Source organism: Tuber melanosporum (genome assembly GCF_000151645.1).
Source record: "Tuber melanosporum whole genome shotgun sequence assembly, scaffold_193, strain Mel28".
Lineage (NCBI taxonomy): Eukaryota > Fungi > Ascomycota > Pezizomycetes > Pezizales > Tuberaceae > Tuber > Tuber melanosporum.
Window position 1 is genome coordinate 109,325 of NW_003298856.1, and position 19,499 is coordinate 128,823.

General features: G+C 47.5%; 6 protein-coding genes; 2 read left to right on the forward strand and 4 right to left on the reverse strand.

Annotated features, from left to right (window-relative positions):
* Positions 1-2,582: 2,582 nt before the first annotated feature.
* Positions 2,583-3,913, reverse strand: GSTUM_00000405001 (uncharacterized protein). XM_002837572.2 has 6 exons: positions 3,808-3,913; positions 3,717-3,729; positions 3,576-3,654; positions 3,146-3,489; positions 2,972-3,074; positions 2,583-2,900 (listed from the first exon to the last, which is right to left on the reverse strand). The coding sequence occupies exons 1-6, from the start codon at positions 3,830-3,832 to the stop codon at positions 2,727-2,729; spliced, it is 738 nt and encodes a 245-aa protein (XP_002837618.1). The 5' UTR covers positions 3,833-3,913; the 3' UTR covers positions 2,583-2,726.
* A 3,077-nt stretch (positions 3,914-6,990) lies between these two features.
* Positions 6,991-10,695, reverse strand: GSTUM_00000406001 (uncharacterized protein; the record flags this gene model as incomplete). XM_002837573.2 has 2 exons in its annotated part: positions 6,991-10,032; positions 10,092-10,695. The coding sequence occupies 2 exons, from the start codon at positions 10,693-10,695 to the stop codon at positions 7,169-7,171; spliced, it is 3,468 nt and encodes a 1,155-aa protein (XP_002837619.1). The 3' UTR covers positions 6,991-7,168.
* Positions 10,696-13,149: 2,454 nt separating this feature from the next.
* Positions 13,150-14,352, reverse strand: GSTUM_00000407001 (uncharacterized protein; the record flags this gene model as incomplete). Its single annotated transcript, XM_002837574.1, has 4 exons — positions 13,150-13,299; positions 13,433-13,958; positions 14,023-14,107; positions 14,178-14,352. 4 exons carry the CDS (start codon positions 14,350-14,352, stop codon positions 13,150-13,152), a joined length of 936 nt encoding a protein of 311 aa, XP_002837620.1.
* Positions 14,353-14,715: 363 nt separating this feature from the next.
* GSTUM_00000408001 (uncharacterized protein) lies at positions 14,716-16,089 on the forward strand. XM_002837575.2 has 4 exons: positions 14,716-14,997; positions 15,066-15,236; positions 15,343-15,396; positions 15,580-16,089. The coding sequence occupies exons 1-4, from the start codon at positions 14,841-14,843 to the stop codon at positions 15,906-15,908; spliced, it is 711 nt and encodes a 236-aa protein (XP_002837621.1). The 5' UTR covers positions 14,716-14,840; the 3' UTR covers positions 15,909-16,089.
* Positions 16,090-16,753: 664 nt separating this feature from the next.
* Positions 16,754-17,817, forward strand: GSTUM_00000409001 (uncharacterized protein). XM_002837576.2 has 4 exons: positions 16,754-16,913; positions 17,084-17,158; positions 17,210-17,272; positions 17,329-17,817. Exons 1-4 carry the CDS (start codon positions 16,904-16,906, stop codon positions 17,490-17,492), a joined length of 312 nt encoding a protein of 103 aa, XP_002837622.1. The 5' UTR covers positions 16,754-16,903; the 3' UTR covers positions 17,493-17,817.
* A 180-nt stretch (positions 17,818-17,997) lies between these two features.
* On the reverse strand, positions 17,998-19,130 carry GSTUM_00000410001 (uncharacterized protein). XM_002837577.2 has 4 exons: positions 19,041-19,130; positions 18,627-18,971; positions 18,156-18,554; positions 17,998-18,105 (listed from the first exon to the last, which is right to left on the reverse strand). The coding sequence occupies exons 1-3, from the start codon at positions 19,047-19,049 to the stop codon at positions 18,378-18,380; spliced, it is 531 nt and encodes a 176-aa protein (XP_002837623.1). The 5' UTR covers positions 19,050-19,130; the 3' UTR covers positions 17,998-18,105; positions 18,156-18,377.
* Between the last annotated feature and the right edge of the window lie 369 nt (positions 19,131-19,499).

The window sequence follows — 19,499 nt, forward strand, 5'->3', positions numbered from 1 at the left end:
GGAGTTCTAGACTCTTCTGGTAGATGTAAATGTATTGGTCTCTAGTAGAGATTCTTTACCATTTGATACCATCTCTTTGTGCAAAACCGTCCCATTACTTACAGCCCATACCAAAGGTGTCATATCTTTGAAGCCTAGTAACTCTCTGAGTAGTTGACAGAATCACTCCGTTCCACTTCTCAGACCTAGCTGAAGGTCCCCTCTCATATATCCTGCGAACAGGATCCGGTCGGAAGGACGGCGACAACGTATATGGTATTATTCTAACACCTTCAATTCTGTGGTAATATAGTCACAGGACGCAACTGAGATTAATATATATGATGATGAGCAGGACCCATAAGGGAGCCGGAGGGGGGTGTTGGAGACCAGAGATTCCGATTCTGAGTGGGGTTACCCTACTTAGGGTGGTTCTTAGGTATCGGGTTCTGGTATTCCTAATAGGTAGAACTTCTATACCATCTGTATGTAACTCTATATGAGTTGAAAAACCAGAAGGCTGCCGCTCTTCTCCAGTTCTGCTGAGAGTGGGAAGAAAATGCCAAGGTTGAGAAGTATAACCTCATAAACCTTGGTGTTGAGAATCCAAGATCTCTACCGGAGATGATGAAATGAGGGAAGGATAGAAAAAAGGATATAGATTGGTTCATATATCGTAAATGTATTCTAAGCCCCCTCCTCTATCCTTTTATAACCCTGGTCCAGGCTGCCGTCCTGGGGTGGTAATAATGGAGGATAATGCGCCAGCACATATCCACCATTATCATGACAGCCCACAGCAGCAGTTTGGATTTTGGAAGCTGGAATGACAGGCAAACTCCCCATATCTCAACCTGATTGAGACAATCTGGTGTGAGATGAAGGATAGTATTAAGGCATGAGTAGGAATTTGGGTTACTGCTGCTGGAATTCAGATGGTTGTGGAGGATGAATGGCTCTGGTATCCTATAGAGATGATAAATCAGCATATTATGTCTATGCAGAGCCGGATAGAAGTATGTATTACTAATGGTGGTAGTAATTCCTTTAACCATTAGTTGTTTTATAATTTGTTTTCATTTCTATTTTCTATCTAAATATTGTACAGTAATTTACCGCTGGCCTACTGCCAAGTGACCATTCTATGATTCTATTTCTTGAAACCCTCTTCAGAATCTCCTCCTAGCAGCTCTTGCCCCTGATCCCTTTCAAGAAGCTATTCCGTGTTTCTAAAAGGTTCTTCCCTTCCTGCTCATGTAGGTCTCCTGCACATTTTCTCAGCTGCATATGCGGGATCATGTGGACCCGGTCGTTTTTACAAACGTCAGAAAATTACGAGTACTTGTACCGGTACGCCCCACAACATATGACACGAGAACAAAATCACAATAGACCCATCCAAGTAAAACAGTCTCATTTTAACATGAACCAGGCATCTACAATTCTATGACAGTCTGGTCTACCGAAAGCATAACACCCCATCCCTCCCACAGACCAGCCATCTAAAAAGAACTGAACTAATACGGCACCGGTCGCTTCCCGGAGTTTCCCGTTTTTATATATCTCGAGAGAGGGCCATTCTGGTGATGAGCCCTGCGCTGATTATGCGCAGCTGGTTTCGTTTAATACCTGTGCCATGAGTCAGAGATAACGATCACGAATTGTGATGGTCGTAGTAATGATGAATGCTCCAGCACTCAGGAAGTGCATCGGAATTAACTGGCTCCGGTGCGCTCTGTTGCTTTTCACTTGAGCCGGATTCCGGGGGAACAATGCTCATCTCCGAATTTTAATTTGCGAGTTGTGGCTTGCCCAGCCGACGGAATCGTCAAAGGTAAAACCATAAATAATTGGTCACGGAGGTCCAGATTCATTTTCGTGACCCCTTTACCAGGCGTCATAACAGGATTCCGTATATATTCCGATCCCCAGCTCTTGCGAATTTTCAGTTCATACCGACACCTCAACTAGGAGATGATCACCCAAAATCACTCGCAGCGCCAAACCGCCTTATCGCCTATGCCTCTGGATCTGTAAACAAAGAAACGAAAAGTGACTCGGTTAGCGGAGAAAGCTTCCAAACACCGTTCTAGGCCTCCGGTGCTTTCAATTAATTGGTCCGGGGAACCATCAGCCCATGGACACAGATACCTGATGCAGCATCGGGGCGTAGTCCGTTTAATACTGCACTTTGCGCAAAGCCTGAATTCGCACGATACTGGGGCCTCGCTAAACTGCGGAAGAGTGAGCCGGAGGGATGGATAGGCTATGGTGCGATGCTCAGACCACCCCCCGGCCCCTCGATGGGATACTGCTGATCTCAGCTAAGTTAACCAGAACTTGCATTGCGAAAGATTGCGGCACCAGTACGGTAGTCAGGAGAACGGCGAGACACAACCAGCTAGCTTCAATGGGGGAAGAATAGCAGGCACATGGTGGACCAAAATATCAAGGAGGAATAGCAATATCTGCCGAGTCAGCGTTACTCTATGATACATACCAAGGCAAGGCTTACTAGCAACAATTTGCTCGCAAACTCCAAATGACATTTCACAAGTGGACCTTTCATAACCATCTGACGTAAGGAAAATCGTAGCCAAAGCAGCGGTATCAAGGATCTCCTAGTACAGGGTCCCCCTTTCTTTATTCATGAGAAATTACCCAATCTACCGTATCCCGTAAAAGAACTAGACAAGGGATATATTGTTATAATTTTTCGTGAGAGCAAGAAAAAAAAGAAATCGCCACTATGCACCACCCAACCTGGCAACAACCTCGGCCATTTCTTCGTCCTTGTAGATTTTGAAACCCTTCTCCTTGGTAACGCTGGCGAGCTGAACGTTCTTCGAGTCGAGCTTCTCTTCCATGACTTGTTTAAGAGTTTTAAGGACGAGAGTCTCGGCTTCTTCAAGTGTCAAGGACTAAAAAACACCAGACGAAGTGTCAGCAATTTTTCGCATCAGAAGATTCGCCCAGGAGATGGCCGCATTACGCTATGGTATTCGTTCTGCAATTCCGCCTGAGCTCCCTCACTCCCAGAACCTATAGCCTTTGCATCGTACCGGTAGAACGTTCCGGAGGGCTCGGCATGGTACCTGAGTTGAATCAAATTTGCATCAGTATCTATCCCGTACACCCAACACCCGGCGGCCAGGGAGTAACCAACAATTGGGGCCCATCCTCATCATATCCAGCAATCAGCAATGCAACACCGAATGGTCTCGACATAATACTTTCCTCCCCATCAGCACCCTCTCCAAACCTCAGAGCAAGATCGCAAATAGCCTGAGTGCAGCTCTCAACACGAAGAGGCTCGTTGTAATGGAAACTGTGATTCTGGGCCTCGACTCTAGCATGTTCAATCATTGACCTCGCATCCGCCTGAAGACCTGACATGGCACATCCTAGATGGCGGTCTATCTCCACTATCTTCTCAACAGACGAAGCTTCAAGAAGTGGCGATGTTACACGCTTCTCCACACCAATTATAACGCCGTATCCCGTCGCCACCTGTCGATTATCCCAGATTCATTAGATTTCCAAAACGTGCGGGGTGATCGATGGTGGGGTATTATTGGCGAAGGTGGGGTACGCACCCCGATAGCAGTCGAACCAAGCTTGATCGCCTCCAGCGAGTACTCGACCTGGAATAGACGGCCTTCGGGAGAGAAGGTACTGGATGAAGCTGATTAGTTTGGTGATGGAAAGATGTCTCTGCGGGAGGAAATTTTACGAACTTGATACCGCGATCTGCAGGTACGACGGACCATCCGAATCAGCTATTTTAGACGAATCCGGGAAGGAGATAAGAGGGGAAGGAGTGCAAACCGTATTCTGACCGTGCAATAAACATCTTGTTTGAGTAGTTGCGATTTTCTCGGAGATGATGGGGAGATGGAAATGGATCGAGGTTGAAGCTAGTGTAGTATTCGCTGGGTTGTCGGGGTTTGTGTGCCGGGGACGACGCGAGACATTATAGAGAGGCGCTTACCCAGCCACAGTTGCCACGTGCCCTCCACAATCCACGAGTCTCGGCTCGAGTGATGTACCGTGAGTGCAGTGTTCACCTACTGCGGTAGGCTCTCCATAGCACTTCACAATATTGCACACTCAGAATGACTTCTATCCTTTACTACCACTCCCACAGCGGCCTACACAGCCTCCTTCTCTGCCGCTGACGACAAAAAACACCCCGAAACCATACCCGTCGGCACTCAAATGTTCTATATTTCCCAATGTAGAGTGAAACTAAGGCCCTGTTTGGTACGCCAGAAAAACTGTGCTCTTTTATATGGCGGGACAAACAGGGCCTATCTCCTCTTCTTACAGGTGTTTGGTGCCCCATTTTTAATAAATTGGGGAGCTGATATTTTTTTATTTTGAGACCGCATGAAAACCGGGAATTTTTTCCTTTTTGGAGTTCCCAGAAGAGGCTGGAGTTAAGTTAAGGTCTACAATTATTACGTGCTTTCTACCTTAGCAACTCTAGTCAATATTGCTAGTGATATAAGTGGATGGAAGTGGGGTAAAGAAAGGTTTGCACGGTAATTCGTGTGCTGTACTGTCTTTGCAATGTTCACGAATGAACTTCACCAACTTCTAAGACTGATATCCATCCATGTAGTTATTTTCTAGCAAACACAAATGGATAAAGTATGTATTGTAGACGGCGAATCATAATCTGTCCAATCAACGTAAAGAAGCCCAGACCAAGCACTTGTAAACTCTAGAATTAGGATTCAAGAGTTAGGTATAAAAAAAAAGTATCAATTATCCATCATCAGCAGCCATCCATCATCTCTCATAGAACACCTATTTCTGCCCACCCAGCAATCACCTCCATCTCTGAACTGTTCATTGGTTGGTGCAACCTGGTTTCTCAGAAAGTTCGCCCTGCGGAAGGTAAGGCTTTCGTACAAATTGGGTCAGTTCCTTCGCCATGCAGGATCAAGGGGGGAAAAAATAAAAAAACAGACCTCATGCTCGAACACATCGTCAAAACTCATTTCAAACCTCTCGTCATATATCTCGGGACACCTATCAGAGGGAAGCTTGGTCTGTTCTGCGGAAGCGAGTTTTCCGAGAATTGCCTCCTTTGCCATGTCAACAGTATCAAGCTCCCTGGGGTCAAAAAAGTGGACAGTCAAGCCGCCATTTTGATGAGATGGTCTATTACTTGCGCTGTTGTAAGGATAGTATCCACTACAACGCCCGGAAAAGTTGCTGGGGGGCTCAAAATGTCCTCTTCTACACTCGGTTCCTAAAATCCCTTTCACCTCTTCGCGAGCGCTCAGATTAAGCCCTATGTTGGACTTGAATGCGGAGTATAGGAGCAGCATTCTGGACCAGCCAATGTTAAACAATTGTATAGTATATCTCATTGTCCGGAGAAATCACTTACATAGACTGCATGGCCAAAAGCCCCTTCCAGGTCCAAATATACGGAGGATCGCTGGGGGTAAGATCTCGACACAAGCTCCATACAAGCGTAATCTGGAAGGCGAGTAGGACATCAACTAGATACGCCAAACGAAGAAATATTCTAGAGGGTTTAAAGCAAGATAAGAACATAAATCATAAACAAGTAAAGAATAAAAAATAAGGAAGAAATCGAAATACTTGCATCTGTGTCTCAGGAATTGCATTGGAGCACAAAAAAGCATAGAGGGTGTATAAGACAAGCTCGCAGCACTACCCCCCCGGCGCAATGTTAATTTCGATGCCAAAACAAGAGCTGAGTGGTAATAGCGATGGGAGGTCAAGAGAGGAAGTGAGAGCACAGTACTTACAATTATAATAGGAATTTGTAAACGGCCGTGGAGGAAAGATAGACAATAACACATAGGCATATCCTTCTCAACCTCCAACAAGAGAAGGATACCGGTGATCCATTGAAAGAATCTCACGATACGCATCTTAACCCCTTCGTGTTTGATAAAGGTGCGAACAATCTTCTCTTCTTCACAGAAAGGGATCTCCAAGTAAGACATGATAAGGAAAGACTAAAGAATGGTTATTCTAGTAGAATAACTGAGGGTTAAGAGCTCGGAGACAGAAGTCAAGAAGGGGGTGAATGGTTAAGCCTGAGGGTAATGATCGATGTTGGGTAAGCTTGAGAAGAGCAGGAACTTGGGGAAAAAGTGCCCCTTTTATAGGAATCCTTAGAGGCGAAATTCAGAAATTTAGCTTACGACTTAGTAGCCCTTTAACGTACGGTACTGGCCTGCTTCCTCGTCATCTATTGGCCTGGAAATCGTGTGGAAAGTGTTGGGACGGATAAAAAAAAGTTTTATTTTGAAAGCTTAAAAATCCGGTATACCAAAATCCACATCAGCTCCTGCCCAAATTGGAGAAAAAGCTGAGCTGTCTTTCCATTTCCCTGGCCCCTAGACTCTCCACTGGATTCCCAGTCACTGACATTGAAACTCCCGCCCTGGTAGTAGATTTATTGGATTTCTGAAGGAATCGCCTGGCGACCAAAGTGGATGCCATAACTGAGCGTATCCTTTTCATTATTCATGGAGAGATTCACTACTCTATCTACATTACCGCGCGCAAAGAATTGAACAATGTATACCTGTCACAACTTCTCAATGCCATTGGACCAAGGGGATTGAAGAACTTGACGCGCTCACTCGAAAATGGGGAGTACACGACGTCCGAACAAGCCAAGAGCGCAAGATCACAGCACACCCAGCTGAAAATCGATACTAGGTTATCAGGGAACACTAATCCCATGACAGATGGCTTGCTGTGAAGAATCTGTGGGCAATTAATACGGCGTTGGGCAACAATTGCACTCCAACCTTCGAGTGAGGGACGGTGATGTAAAAATTTTCTTACAAGCCACAACATTCAACGTGCCACATTATCACACCATCATCTGAATTTGCATCCCCATAAATCGAGTTTTATTACGCGAGCGTTGAAATTTTACCGTAAAAGAGCGAGCAAGAGCAACAGCAATATTGCCATCAATATACAGAGAAAACAAAGCCAGACCTTCATGGAGAACATTATGTATTGGTACGATTAAATGCAAAGGAACAACTAACTTGCCAGAATCATCCAGCCTCCTATACCCCAGCCGCTCTCCAACAAGCTTCTGAAATGGAGCCCACGATATCACACCCGACCAAAGAAAGAAAGAAAAAAAGAAAAAAAGAAAGAGAATACCAGCACCTCGCACTTATTTATAACCTTTTCCACTGGGAGTATTCCACCATTTTTGCTCAGTGATAACCTTGCTTTCAGATCTGGGAACGGGAACAGCTTTCCTCTTCTCTTCCATAAAGTTGTAAACCTCAGTGTGGTTATCATCGTCAATATCCCAGGTCTTCTCAACATGTGTCACATTCTCGGCCGCGCCACCATTAGCTGCTGATGAAATGTTGTCTACCCAGGTACTCTCCTGGTTCTTAACCATGCGCTCCCCAAGTGCGCCAAGTGGTCCACGAACACTACCACTGGCTCTGCGGGAAGAGTCGTGAAAAACCTCCTCACGTGTCTCGCCAAATGGTGTAGGACCAGAGCGGAGGAATCCAGGGCTCTGAAGGGCTTCGTCTGGGCGAAGATTATCGGTAAATTTTGTGAAACGAGTCTCCTTAGTAATGCGTTCATCAGCGAGCCCCCCAACATGGCCTCCGCTACTCTTATGGCCATGTCGTCGTTCGGCTTCGAACTCAAAATTGGCACGAGAATCAGAAGAAACTCCAGTGTGGAGATTGCTATGACTGGAACTGTGTTTTCCGCGATGGTCACGAGAATGGTCATTAAGATCAGAATCGGAGACCTTGCCGTCCCGCAATTCAACAGATTTCTGGCGGTAAAGAACGAGTTCACCACCTTTTCCATGATGGCCATGTTCACGCCCATGGCTGTGACTGCGGTGTTGGTGCTTACGGCCATGATGACTTCCGTGGCCGGTAACCGCTTGCTTTACAACACCTCCGACAGTAGCCCCAATAGCAGTGCCTACAGCTACAGCATTATTAACAACGTCGAAAACGGAGCTATGGCGGCCGCGTAGGTCGGAGTCGGAATGGCGTCCACGATTCGATTCTCCAAAGTGGTGCGAGTCATGCGAATCAGCACGACCTTCACGGATAGTAGTCTTTTCGATAATGTGAGTATCACCCAATCCACTGCGGCCCTCGTGGCGGGAGTGTTTGTTACCCTGAAACCGCGAGTCAGTCAAGCCATCAATGTTTTGCCCTTCACGGAAAATGGCATTTTCGGAGTGGGTCCGGTTTTCAACGAAACCCCCGTGTCCAGCACTACGAGAGGACCGTCCATGATGAATTCGGGTATCAGAGAGACCATCATAGCTATGGCTCTCACGGGCTTTAGTCTTTTCCGAGTGCATGTGTGAGTCACGGGAATCGAGCAAAGCATTTCGACCGGAATGACGAGAGGATCCGCCAACGTGAACAAGTGCGTTACTGTGACCGCCACCATGACCATGGCCATGACCAGCTCCATGCTCATGTCCTTCACGGATAGTAGTCTTCTCAGTAACGATGCGAGTATCCGCGAGCCCATCGAAACCCTCATTGTGGGAGGACCCGCCACCACCACGTATGTGCCCGTTACTCGTACCGCTGTGGCTATGGCTGTGCTCTTCGTGGAAGCGAGTTTCTCCGGAACGAATACGAGCGTCAGTCAAGTGGTCGTGTCCAGCGTGATGGGATGATCCTTCAACTTGGGCCAGGCCGTGTAGTCCGTGTCCGTGTCCATGTTCATGACCTCCATGGATGGTGGTCTTCTCGACACGAGTGTGCGAGTCAATCAACCCACCGCCACGGCCATGTCCGTGATGACGATCCTCAATCACTGTCATCTCTCCAGTATGGATACGATCGTCCCTCAATTCCCGAACATCAACATTTTCAACCAAGCCAGTACGGTTGTGGTCGGACATCCGGGCCTCGTCTTCGAACCGATTTCGGGAACCTGTGAAATTAACAGCATGAGACTGACGACCACTAGACTTGGCAAACTGGTTGTGGAAAGCAGCGTCGGAAATACCCCCAGTAGCCATAGCGACATGACTCTGGTGGCCGGTAGCCTCGCCAAATCGATTGTTGATAGAGGCATCGGCCATGGACTCATTGACACCATCCCTCCATTCTGCCACTCTCCCCCTCTTTGTGTGCACAACAACCTCTCCACCGTGGGCAGTATGCCCCCCGCGTTGGTCACGTCGTTCATGTCTATTGGTGTGTGAGGCAAAGTCTCCACCATGGGTGGCGCGTCCTTCGTGTTGTTCACGTCGTTCCTGTCTCTTGGTGTTTGAGGCAAAGTCTCCACCATGGGTGGCGTGTCCCCCGTGTTGTTCACGTCGTTCCCGTCTCTTGGTGTGCGAGACAAAGTCTCCACCATGGGTGGCGCGTCCTTCGTGTTGTTCACGTCGTTCCTGTCTCCTGGTGTTTGAGGCAAAGTCTCCACCATGGGCGGCGTGTCCTTCGTGTTGTTCACGTCGTTCCTGTCTCTTGGTGTGTGAGACAAAGTCTCCATCACGGGGGGCGAGTCCTTCGTGTTGCTCACGTCGTTCATACTTCTTGGTGTGTACGATAGCCTCTCCACCATGTGCAGTATGTCCTTCATGTCGGCCGTGTCGTTCCTGCTTCTCGTGTCTGTTCTTAAGATGGGCAGTAGTGGCCCCCGCCGCGACCGCAGCGGCACCGAGTTTCACTTTCCCACTGAGATGGTGACTGTTATCCGATGACCTGCGATGCTTGTGCCCACCGGCTAATGGTGTGTGCTCAACGATCTTCTCCTTGATATGTTCAACCTTTTCCCGGCCCCCCTCGATTACACCTGAAACCTTTGACCTTCCTGCCTCAACACTATGTTCGACAGCGTCTACGGCACCAACAGCCCCGTCAATGAGCCTCTTGCGTTTATGTCCCGCTTTGTCATAAGCATCCTTGGCTATAATCCGGGTAGTAGATCTGAACGAGTGATCATCTGCCTTATTATAGGCCCTCATTACAAAGTAGTACAGCGAAAGAATTGTCCGATGCACAGATTCTTTGATGAGAATGGATATCCCTATCTCAACGTGTTAAAAAAAGAACATGACTTTAGCTCAGAAAGAGGGGTCGATATACCATTAGAAACAAACCCCCTCGCTATCTCAACCATCACCCCCTCATATAAAGCGGCTACCCCCTCCCGTTTGAATATATCAACCAACACATGCACTACATTGTTAGCCCGCTTCACCTTCCTTCTAAGACCTTTTTTGATGGCTTTTCCAATAATATTCACTTCGACAGCAGCAATATCCTCCTCCTCGCCTTGGATTTGCGTCCTCGATTTTGCCACAGCCAGCGGGTAGGTAATTCCTGTAGCGATCGCTTTACTTACCGCCGCAAGTAAGAAGGTTTCTCCACCCTTGAGTTTCTTCTGTTTCCCGCCCGCCACTCTCTTCAAGCCTTCGTAGAGCAAGTAGGTGATTGTCGGGTTTAGTGTTAGCAGGCAGCCTGCAGAGTACCCAGACCAGAACCCTGTTATCCCCTTTTCTCTCATAACATCGTGGAATATGTCAGTTATCGTGGGTGGCTTTGCATGCGGGTACATGAGGGCATGAGTCTGCTTGCGAGTGACAATCGTGGAGAATGGGGTGGATATGAATTTGGCAGCCGAGCTGGCAGCAATACCAATCAATATTTCCTCAATAACTGGTAGTTTGTGTGCGTGGCGAGAGTGCATACGCTTATTGCGGAGGTAGTGATCTATTGCTCAGTAATCAGTACTATCCCTTAGCAGGTATCAAACAATGAAATCTCACGAATCATTATATGCACGAACGTGCTTCCTATAATGCCCGCTGTTTCCTCTACAGCACCGGTATAGAACCCACTTATGCCCTCTCTCGCATAAATCTTTTGGACGGTTTCGAAAAAGCCGTCATAATATTCCTCACTGCTACTACTTTCATAATGGTGCTCCCAGACCACCTTGGTCTCCTCAGCCCCATGCTCGACATACGGTGAAGTATAAGAGATGTGCTCCTCTGTTTTGCGGGAATGAGATCCACCTCTTTCACCCCTCCCACGCCGATCATCCGGCCTCGAAGGTGAGCCACCCCGCGACCCCGTCCTTGTACGGCTGTGAGAGCGTTGTCGGTGAGAGTCCGACGAAGAAGACGACGAAGATGAACTACGTCTCATACCCCCTTTCTTTCGGTGGGAACGTGAACGTCTTGGCCGTCCACCATGCGCATAGTAAATTTCGCGCTGTGTTTGCATGCGCTTGACTATAACCTCTAAGGGGAAGACAACCAGATTAGCAACTGAAGACCCTAGTGCGCCAGAGAAAGCAAGCGCGGCTGCGGGTATTGCATTCTCCCCATGATGGTGCGGTTCGTGACGGTGCCGGTGGCCATCACGATGATCATGGCGGTCAGGGCGACCGCGACGTCGGTTGAGGCTATGACGGTCACGATCTAAAAAATGGCCAACCTGGTTGTGGGAAGACGACGAGGACGAGTGTTCAATTGTGCGAACCACCTTCGGTTTTCTATAATAGATTGGTTAGATCGCGAGAAGTATGAAATGGTATGCGGTTGTTTACGTGACATGGTACACATCAAACACGTCCTGAGAAAACACAAGAATTAATCCAAGGTCTATTTCCACTCCAGTAATACCACAGCGTGAGGGGGGAACCCACCAGTTCGTCATCATAGTAAACCATCTCGTCTCGTTGAAGAGAATTCCAACTTCCTCAATAATTCAATTCCAACAGCAAACAAACAAACAAATCCAGACGAGAGACTAAACAGCAACTACAGTTCAGCGTCTACACGTAGCAGTCGCGGATAAGCAAAAAAGGACCACCAACAAAACAACAAACGATCAATCGGAAAGAACAAGAATAGTCGAAATATGCCTTTTTTTCCTCCCCCTTCTCTCCTCCTTCCCTCTCAACCCCCTTTGCGGGGGATCAAGGATACTTTAAAACGATCTCAAAGAGCGAGTCAAAAATGCGCATGAGAAGCCAATTGCTGCGGGGAAGTAACAAAAAAACCACGATAGAACTGCAAGGGTGTTTGCGCACACGTCACAGTCCTCTATCGCAAAGCGGCAGCAGACATGGAGGAAAAGATGGCTCCGGTCAGAGTGAATGGAAATGAAGCTCTCACTTGTGGGCAGCTGAGTGCGCTACGGATGTGAATCTACGATCACCCAAAGTCTTGGCTCCTTGTCCGGTGTTCCAAAGGGGGAAGGAAGTTATGGTGCTCGTATCGTAGACCGAAGCTATCCTGTAGCCGTTGTGTTGAGATCTGCAACAGCGTCTTTCTTTTGCTTCAACCTTGCCCCCAGGATTTCACGAAAAGCGCGTAAGAAGCAGCGAAGAGAATGAGTCAAAAAAGCCAGAGGAAAAGGTGTTGAAGTATCATGACAGGAAGAAAAATATGCGAACTCAAATAAGATAAATACAGTGCTAGTAAGGACCAAAGATGCAGGTAGGCAAATTCAATAGTCAAAGTATGGCACAATCAGAGTGTCCCCCTCCATCCGCTTATACAGCCAATGAGTGGCTGCTACCGGCCTTAGCCTCGTATAATTCCAACAACATGCAGTAAATACCTCCTGATCCCGCAAACACTTGAAAAACCAGCAAACATGTCGAAGCCAGGTGGCAGGAGCTGAAGCGTGCATTGGAAAAGCGACTCGCTATCAGGAAACACCATTGTTGAAACGGATATCAAAAGTTCGGTCACCAACAGATCCCAATACTGATACCGGTACTGTACCCCATTGTACGCAACTAGCCCTCAACATCACGGCCAATGATCCCACTAACCGGCTTCCATGCCCCACCAGGAAGAGAGCGATCACGAACTTCCTTCCACTCAGCACGTTTCTGGGGATAAATAGGGTATTAAATGGGAAAACTATCTTGTCATTTGTCACAAGCTCTCGCTCGATGTGCTCAAAATTGCATAGCGATCTTATTCTGTGCCGTCTTTGCTTCTCCCTCTACCAATAAACATGGCCACCCTACAAAAACAAAATAAAGAAATACGGCTCGCAGTATATCATGAATATCCAATCTTTATTTCCCTCAAACTCCCCGTAACTCAGACCAGCCTAGCTTCACCAATCTTTTCTCAGAGCTTTCAGTATAACGCATTGTCCGCACATACGTTACCAGTAACTAGAAACTGAAGACTTGGTCTGGCAACTTGGACACGGGCTTTGCAGGCTCGTAGCCCAAAGCTGCAGTAGCCTTCTTCATAGCACTGATCATGGGAGGAGGACCGCACAGCAGAATCTTAATATCAGCGGCAGGTGCAGGACATACCTCCTACTCGTATATTAATTACATAATATTATCACCGCCGTCAGCTCAAATCTATCACTTGACGTCTCACCCAAAAAAACACAACAAATACAGCGAGCAAATATTGATGGCCGGGCGGTGAGATCAGAAACCTCACCTTGATCATATCCTCCGTCACGAACCCAACCCCACCCTTCCAACTTTCTGGGGGATTATTCAACACATAGTGGATTCGAAAGTTGCTATGACTTCCGGCCAGCTCATCTAGCTCATCCTTCAGCAAGATATCTTCCATATTCACATTGGCGAATATGAAATCAACCTCGGTCTTGTCCTCCGGGTTCCTGATAATAGCCTTAATGATCTGAAGCATAGGAGCTAAGCCAGTACCTCCGGCAATCATCCCGAATGCGCGTACGAGACCAGGCCGATAAACAAATTGCCCTTTTGGGCCCTTGGTCTTAATGTTCTGCCCAATATTGAGCGATTCAATATGCTTAGAGATGTTTCCGGCTGGATAGGACTCGATCAGCATACTGAAGGATCCGCGGTCGGTCTCATCAGAAGATATAGGTGTGTAAGACCTAACTACATCCGCACCATTAACTCTGGCGGAGAATTGAATGTGTTGGCCAATCGGAAGACCAAGAACGTCTGTAGAGCGAGGAAGAGCAAATTTATAGCTACCAGTGGCTCTGTCAGTAATCACAGAGCCCATAGTACCACGAAGTCGTTATATCGACCTACATTCCAGTGTTGTGAGACAGTGCTGTAGCTTCTACAAGTTTGAAACCCTGCCACTTATCTGCCCTCAGCACCCTCCTTGGGCCATCTTAACACAACCGTCAGTGGCTATCTCCATCAATAGTCCAATGTCACACTCGTTGTCTGCTAGTACTTACGGCCCTTCAGAACCCGAAACCCTCCGAAGATCAATACTGCTAGTGCCACATAGGGAACGTGATCATGGCCTAATAATGCTGTACCAAACACCAACAACCCAGCAGGAATATAGAAGTTCTGCAGATGCTGGAAACTGAACAACGAGTCCTTCATAGCAGCAGTAGCGTTCGACATAATTCCAAGTGCTTTCCCCATAAAACAGATCAAAGAGAATAGTTAAGTGGAATCTGGTCGGGAAAACAAAAGGTTAATATCTAAGGCAAAAGCTGTGGACGGGGCCAGGTTAATTTCTTAGAAAACGGGTCATATTTTTTCTCTGGGGCCACCTTATTTCAAGTTCGGCGTCCCAGGACGGAGGGGAGGGAGAAATCTGTTTACTGACAATTTGATAAATATTAAGAGATTACTCGGGAAATATTACTAGTACGGGAAGTTGTGTAAACGGGGTTAGGTGTATCTAGTCCCCAAGGCCAGAGGTGTAGCCAAGACCAAGATACCATTCTGGTAGGCATTTGCCGATCCATTTACTCCGCTCTCCCCACCAAACACAAGTCCACAGACAAATACTTGCACAAACAATTCTCAAAATTACCAATCCCCTTACCCAATTTCTAGTTCAGGCCAGAGCCACCTCGCGGAGGTATTCCAGCCAACCAACGAAAATGACCAAATCGGTCCTGACAGATTTTAAAACGGCGGACAAAGTGGCTGAGGCTCAACACGATGGATATCAACTCACCGATAAAGATATCCAGCAGTTAGCCTTGACTGACCAGGAGTACAAGCTCCAGACCTGGGAAGATTTGAAGGCTATAGTTGGTTCGCTTAGCCCGTGCTCTTCCACTTGAGTTAGGCAGAGAAACTGACAGAAGCCTTTTGCCTCTCAGAGGAAAATAGACTTGAAGATCTTAAACGTGTCCCTTCCGATTTGAAGCGTTATATCTCGTGGTCTCATAGAACCAGAAAGGAGTATGGAACTATTCAGGCCTTCGTATTAAAGGAGAGATTAGGATGGACAGATTTGGCAGCAGAGAACCCGACCCCGTTTGCTTCCAAAGGTTTGCCCTAACCCCAACTTGCAAGGCTGCGCATTGGTGCAGCATGTGAGTTCAGATTGGGAAAGATCAATTCCAAACTTCCAATCACTAATTATCACGCTTATAGCTGATACCAAAATATTGGTTAACGATTGGCCATATGGCAATGCTCCCGGTATATGTGAGTTTCTGCCATTCTGTTCCGTATTCGTCTTTTTGTAACATTGGATCTCTGGATCTCTATACACCCACTCCAAATGTATCCGGAATTCATGGCGTCCACCGGGCCCGGACCGTGCCGAGTTTTCTAATAAATTTGGAATGGGCAAGCACACGAATGTCTCCGATAACTAACCGCCTCTAGTAGTGCACCTAGTAGCCTGGACAAAAGCATTCATCCCAATCATTCAAGAACCCGGTCCCGAAGTCGGTGATATCACTCCCGAATCTCGCAACCTTATCAATGACTTTGTTCAACACACCTTCATTCAACACCTAGGCGCCGAGAACGTGCTTTGGTTCAAGAACTGGGCTAGTATTCAGAGTGTTCGCAGCGTTGAACACATTCATGTTCTTGTCCGTGGGGCCAGTGATGAGTTTCTTGAGAGCGTTCTTGGTCTGGAGGTAAATGGGAAGATGAAGAAGGGTATCGGTGAGCTGGAGCGGGAGAGGGAAGAAGGGGAGAGCGCCTAGAATATCGAGTGATTTATTATGAGCTAAAGGACAGCTATAAGGCGAAAACGGAGAAAATTATAGCGATACCAGGGCAGTCGGCACTCGAGTAGAGTAGGACGGACTTTCTCTTTTCAAATTTCTATTTTGTGGGTCCTAAGGGCAGGGGAAATCAAGGGTGAAACTTTGGTGTTGCTATTTTACTCGTACGGATCAGAACCGCGGGGAGCGTCTACAAAAAGTTCAAAGGAAGGTTGGGGAGCATGTGAGTTACCGGCACCCACAAAAGGCTAGGAGGGAAGGGGCTTAAGGTAATCCCGGGACCCTAGGTGCCGGTCGTCGTTGGCGAGAGGAGCCTTTGCTTTTCGACAGGAGGGATTGTTTTCTTCTCTCGCAAACTGTACTACTAGGTAGATATCATGGAATAGATAGCAAGATAACCGGCAAGCCGGACTGGAGCTTTCACCAATACTATCTTACGAGTACACAAGGACTCAATATTTGTCTATTCATTAGACAAAGTAACTGAGTGCATTTAAAGTTAGACGTGAACGTGGAAAGATAAAGTTTGGTGGGGTTTCTGACTAAGGAGCGCCAAGCCGCCTCGGCGTGGCAGTTACGAAACACACGATTTTGAGGGCCGAAAACCCCATACAAATATTTGACTAGAAATTCGACTGGAAAGGAGGCCGAGCTTAGGGTGATAAAAAGTTCAGCGAGGGAAGGCGGTTGTCATGCGGCGACCAGATACAATGTTGATCCGTCTCCCTTCTGTCAGCCCTCATTCGCATATAAATAGGCTCTCCCCGTACCAGCTCTTTCCTCTCCCTTTCCTTTTCCTCTCCTTCTCTTGTCCTTTCGCTTCCAACCAACGACTCTCTAACCAACACAACAACCTCTTTCACTACTACCCACGCCAACTACCACCACTAATCTTCAAGAGACGAATTATCCTTTCTCCTTCAACCTTCACTAGCTTTCGCTTTTAATCCACAACACAACAACTATCAATCAATATGACCGGACGTAAGTTATCTCTTGCTTTACCATTCCCCCTTGCTACAGTTTCACGGTCGGCTCTGTTGTGGTCGCTTTTTCGACCTACGACGCGTCTCCCCACCATCAACTACCAACCAAACTAATTTAACTCCAACCATAATCAACAAAAACAATTCACTAACATGCTATTAATATAGGCGGAAAGGGCGGAAAAGGTCTTGGAAAGGGAGGAGCAAAGCGTCATCGCAAGATTTTGCGTGATAACATTCAAGGTGAATACTTTGTCGAGCCCTCACTATCCTCACCATACTAACATACTATAGGTATTACCAAGCCAGCCATCCGTCGTCTCGCTCGTCGTGGCGGTGTCAAGCGTATCTCTGCCAGTATGTTCACTTCAGCGTTCCACTTCAATCCCATTCAGTTCTAACACTCCAAATAGTGATCTACGAAGAGACCCGTGGTGTCCTCAAGACCTTCCTTGAAGGTGTCATCCGTGATGCAGTCACCTACACAGAGCACGCCAAGCGCAAGACCGTCACCTCTCTCGACGTTGTCTATGCCCTCAAGCGCCAGGGCCGTACTCTCTACGGTTTCGGTGGTTAAACATCCTTCAATTTCTTGTTTTTTTCGGTGTTTTTTCCAAAAAAAGGGATGATGGGAGGGAACTTTCAATGCGGGTGATGTTCGAGCTTTTTCCTTTTGTTGAAGAAATCTTTTCCCTTGTTTCTTTTACAGTCGAGGAGGGGGAGGCTTCGTGTTTCGATTTGTAATAGCTAGTCCATGCGCTACGGTGATTGTTTTATGCTTGTCTGGATTCTGAATAATTGGGTTCTACATACAATCTTTTTTTCTTTCGCGCGCAGTGCTGTTCTAAAAGTTCATGTCTGCTCTCAAGACGAAAATGCAAAAGAAGCATAAAAACCGCAAATGTGGGACTCTCCAAAGACCCCGAAAGAAAAGGGGAGCGAGCACCATTACCATATCCCTACCCTACCCAATGAGCCACGCAGGCGCAAGCGCACACAGTATTTATCCTAAGGCGGCGCCGTTTCCGGAACCCTGCAGTGTCGGGGACTGGCCAATGATGCGTAGATAAATGTATCGATAGAGGAACCATCTTTATCGTGGGCTTCGATGATTCCCGATGCTTTTCGTGGTCACCCATTGTCACTCGGGATGGCAGTGTCTAGGCGAAAGTCTGGATCACTAGACCTAGCTTTGTAGGCATTTAGTAGTGTTGCTGTACGGATAGATGCTCTGACTCACGAGTACTTTTTTTCAAGGGGGCTATTGTGGTGCGGACGTGTTTAATGGACGGGTGAATGGATGGATGGATACATTGGTTTGCTAACTTAGGGTACGAGTAGCAGGATATAATCACCCGCAGTGATAGGCGGTAGCTACTGGTAGACTCGATCGGGTGTCATCTTTTTCTTTCTTTCTCCCGAACAACACCAAACAACAAAACAAACAAATCAATCACCCCGATTAATTATACCGGGCCTTCTGCCCCCCTTTCTTCTCCGCCTTCTTCTGCCGATTACTCCGCGGTCCATCCGGTGCGGCGGCGGCGGCAGAGGGCGACGACGACATGCCAGGCATCAACCCGCTCATGCCACGGTACATTCCAACGGCCAGGTAAACCGCGTAGATGGGAACAATAGCCTACCATGCCATACTGTTAGCCCCCACCCGCCTGCCCTCTCCTTCGAAGGGTATATAGATATATAAACATACCAGAACCCACCACCCCCACTCCCCCACCACGCCAACAAGTCCGAGTACGCCCCAAGTCACGTAGACGATATCCCACATGTACTCCGTAACGCCCTTAGCCTCCATATCCTCCCCAGCGGAGACCAACACCCCATCCCCTCCGGGGGAGGAGTATTTCGGCCGACCCAGCCGCTCGAGGTAGATCTCTACCACCAGGGACGGGAGCGAGAGCGCCGCGTACTTGCTCCAGGAGCCGGAGCGGTAGAGTAGGCGGTAGAGGATGAAGAGCGTGTGTAGGGCTAGGGTGGTGATGTGTGCGCGGTTCAGGGTCGCGGTGTTGGCGCGGGCGAGCTGTTTTGCCGCTTTCTGGAAGGGGGGGTTGGCTTATTGTTAAAATGTTGGCTAAGTGTTGCGATGGAGGAATAGGGGACTTACATTTGCCATTCCGGAGTTTGCGATGGTTGATGGTGCTATTGCTGTCGCTGTTGAAGGAGTAACGTGCTGTAAAAAGAAAAGGTCGAGAAGAAGGGAGGTGACAAGGCTGGAAGGACAGGTGTTTTTCACTATTCAAGACGGGGATTTTTTTTTTTTACACAAACTCCGTCCGATGAGGCTTAAACTATTTTATCTTATCTCGTTATCAGATTTGGGAAATTGAACGAAAAGGGATTAGTAAGGTATGATAAGGTATCATACTTGGAGTCGTGAGCACCAAGAAAAAAATTCAAATAAAATAAAATATGCGGGGGCGAACTCGAATTTTTCCATCCAAAAAAAATAAAATAAAAAAAAATAGGGACGCCTAATTCTCGCTATAAGCGGCTCCGATGATCAACTCTCTCATTGGGCGATAGAAACCCTGAATCCAATCGGAGCAGGGTGTATGTGATCACC

Excerpts from the sequence above, each read along its gene's own strand:
- GSTUM_00000405001 (XM_002837572.2), bottom strand. The coding sequence starts at position 3,832 with ATGTTTATTGCACGGTCAGAATACG. Across the intron at positions 3,490-3,575 it reads TTGGTTCGACTGCTATCGGG|GTGGCGACGGGATACGGCGT; the intron begins GTGCGTACCCCA and ends GATAATCGACAG. Across the intron at positions 2,901-2,971 it reads TGCAGAACGAATACCATAGC|TCCTTGACACTTGAAGAAGC; the intron begins GTAATGCGGCCA and ends GGTGTTTTTTAG.
- GSTUM_00000408001 (XM_002837575.2), top strand. The coding sequence starts at position 14,841 with ATGACCAAATCGGTCCTGACAGATTTTAAAACGGCGGACAAAGTGGCT. Across the intron at positions 14,998-15,065 it reads AGATTTGAAGGCTATAGTTG|AGGAAAATAGACTTGAAGAT; the intron begins GTTCGCTTAGCC and ends TTTGCCTCTCAG. Across the intron at positions 15,397-15,579 it reads TGGCAATGCTCCCGGTATAT|TAGTGCACCTAGTAGCCTGG; the intron begins GTGAGTTTCTGC and ends AACCGCCTCTAG.
- GSTUM_00000409001 (XM_002837576.2), top strand. Across the intron at positions 17,159-17,209 it reads TTTGCGTGATAACATTCAAG|GTATTACCAAGCCAGCCATC; the intron begins GTGAATACTTTG and ends AACATACTATAG. Across the intron at positions 17,273-17,328 it reads TGTCAAGCGTATCTCTGCCA|TGATCTACGAAGAGACCCGT; the intron begins GTATGTTCACTT and ends CACTCCAAATAG.
- GSTUM_00000410001 (XM_002837577.2), bottom strand. Across the intron at positions 18,555-18,626 it reads AGTGGGGGTGGTGGGTTCTG|GCTATTGTTCCCATCTACGC; the intron begins GTATGTTTATAT and ends ATGGCATGGTAG.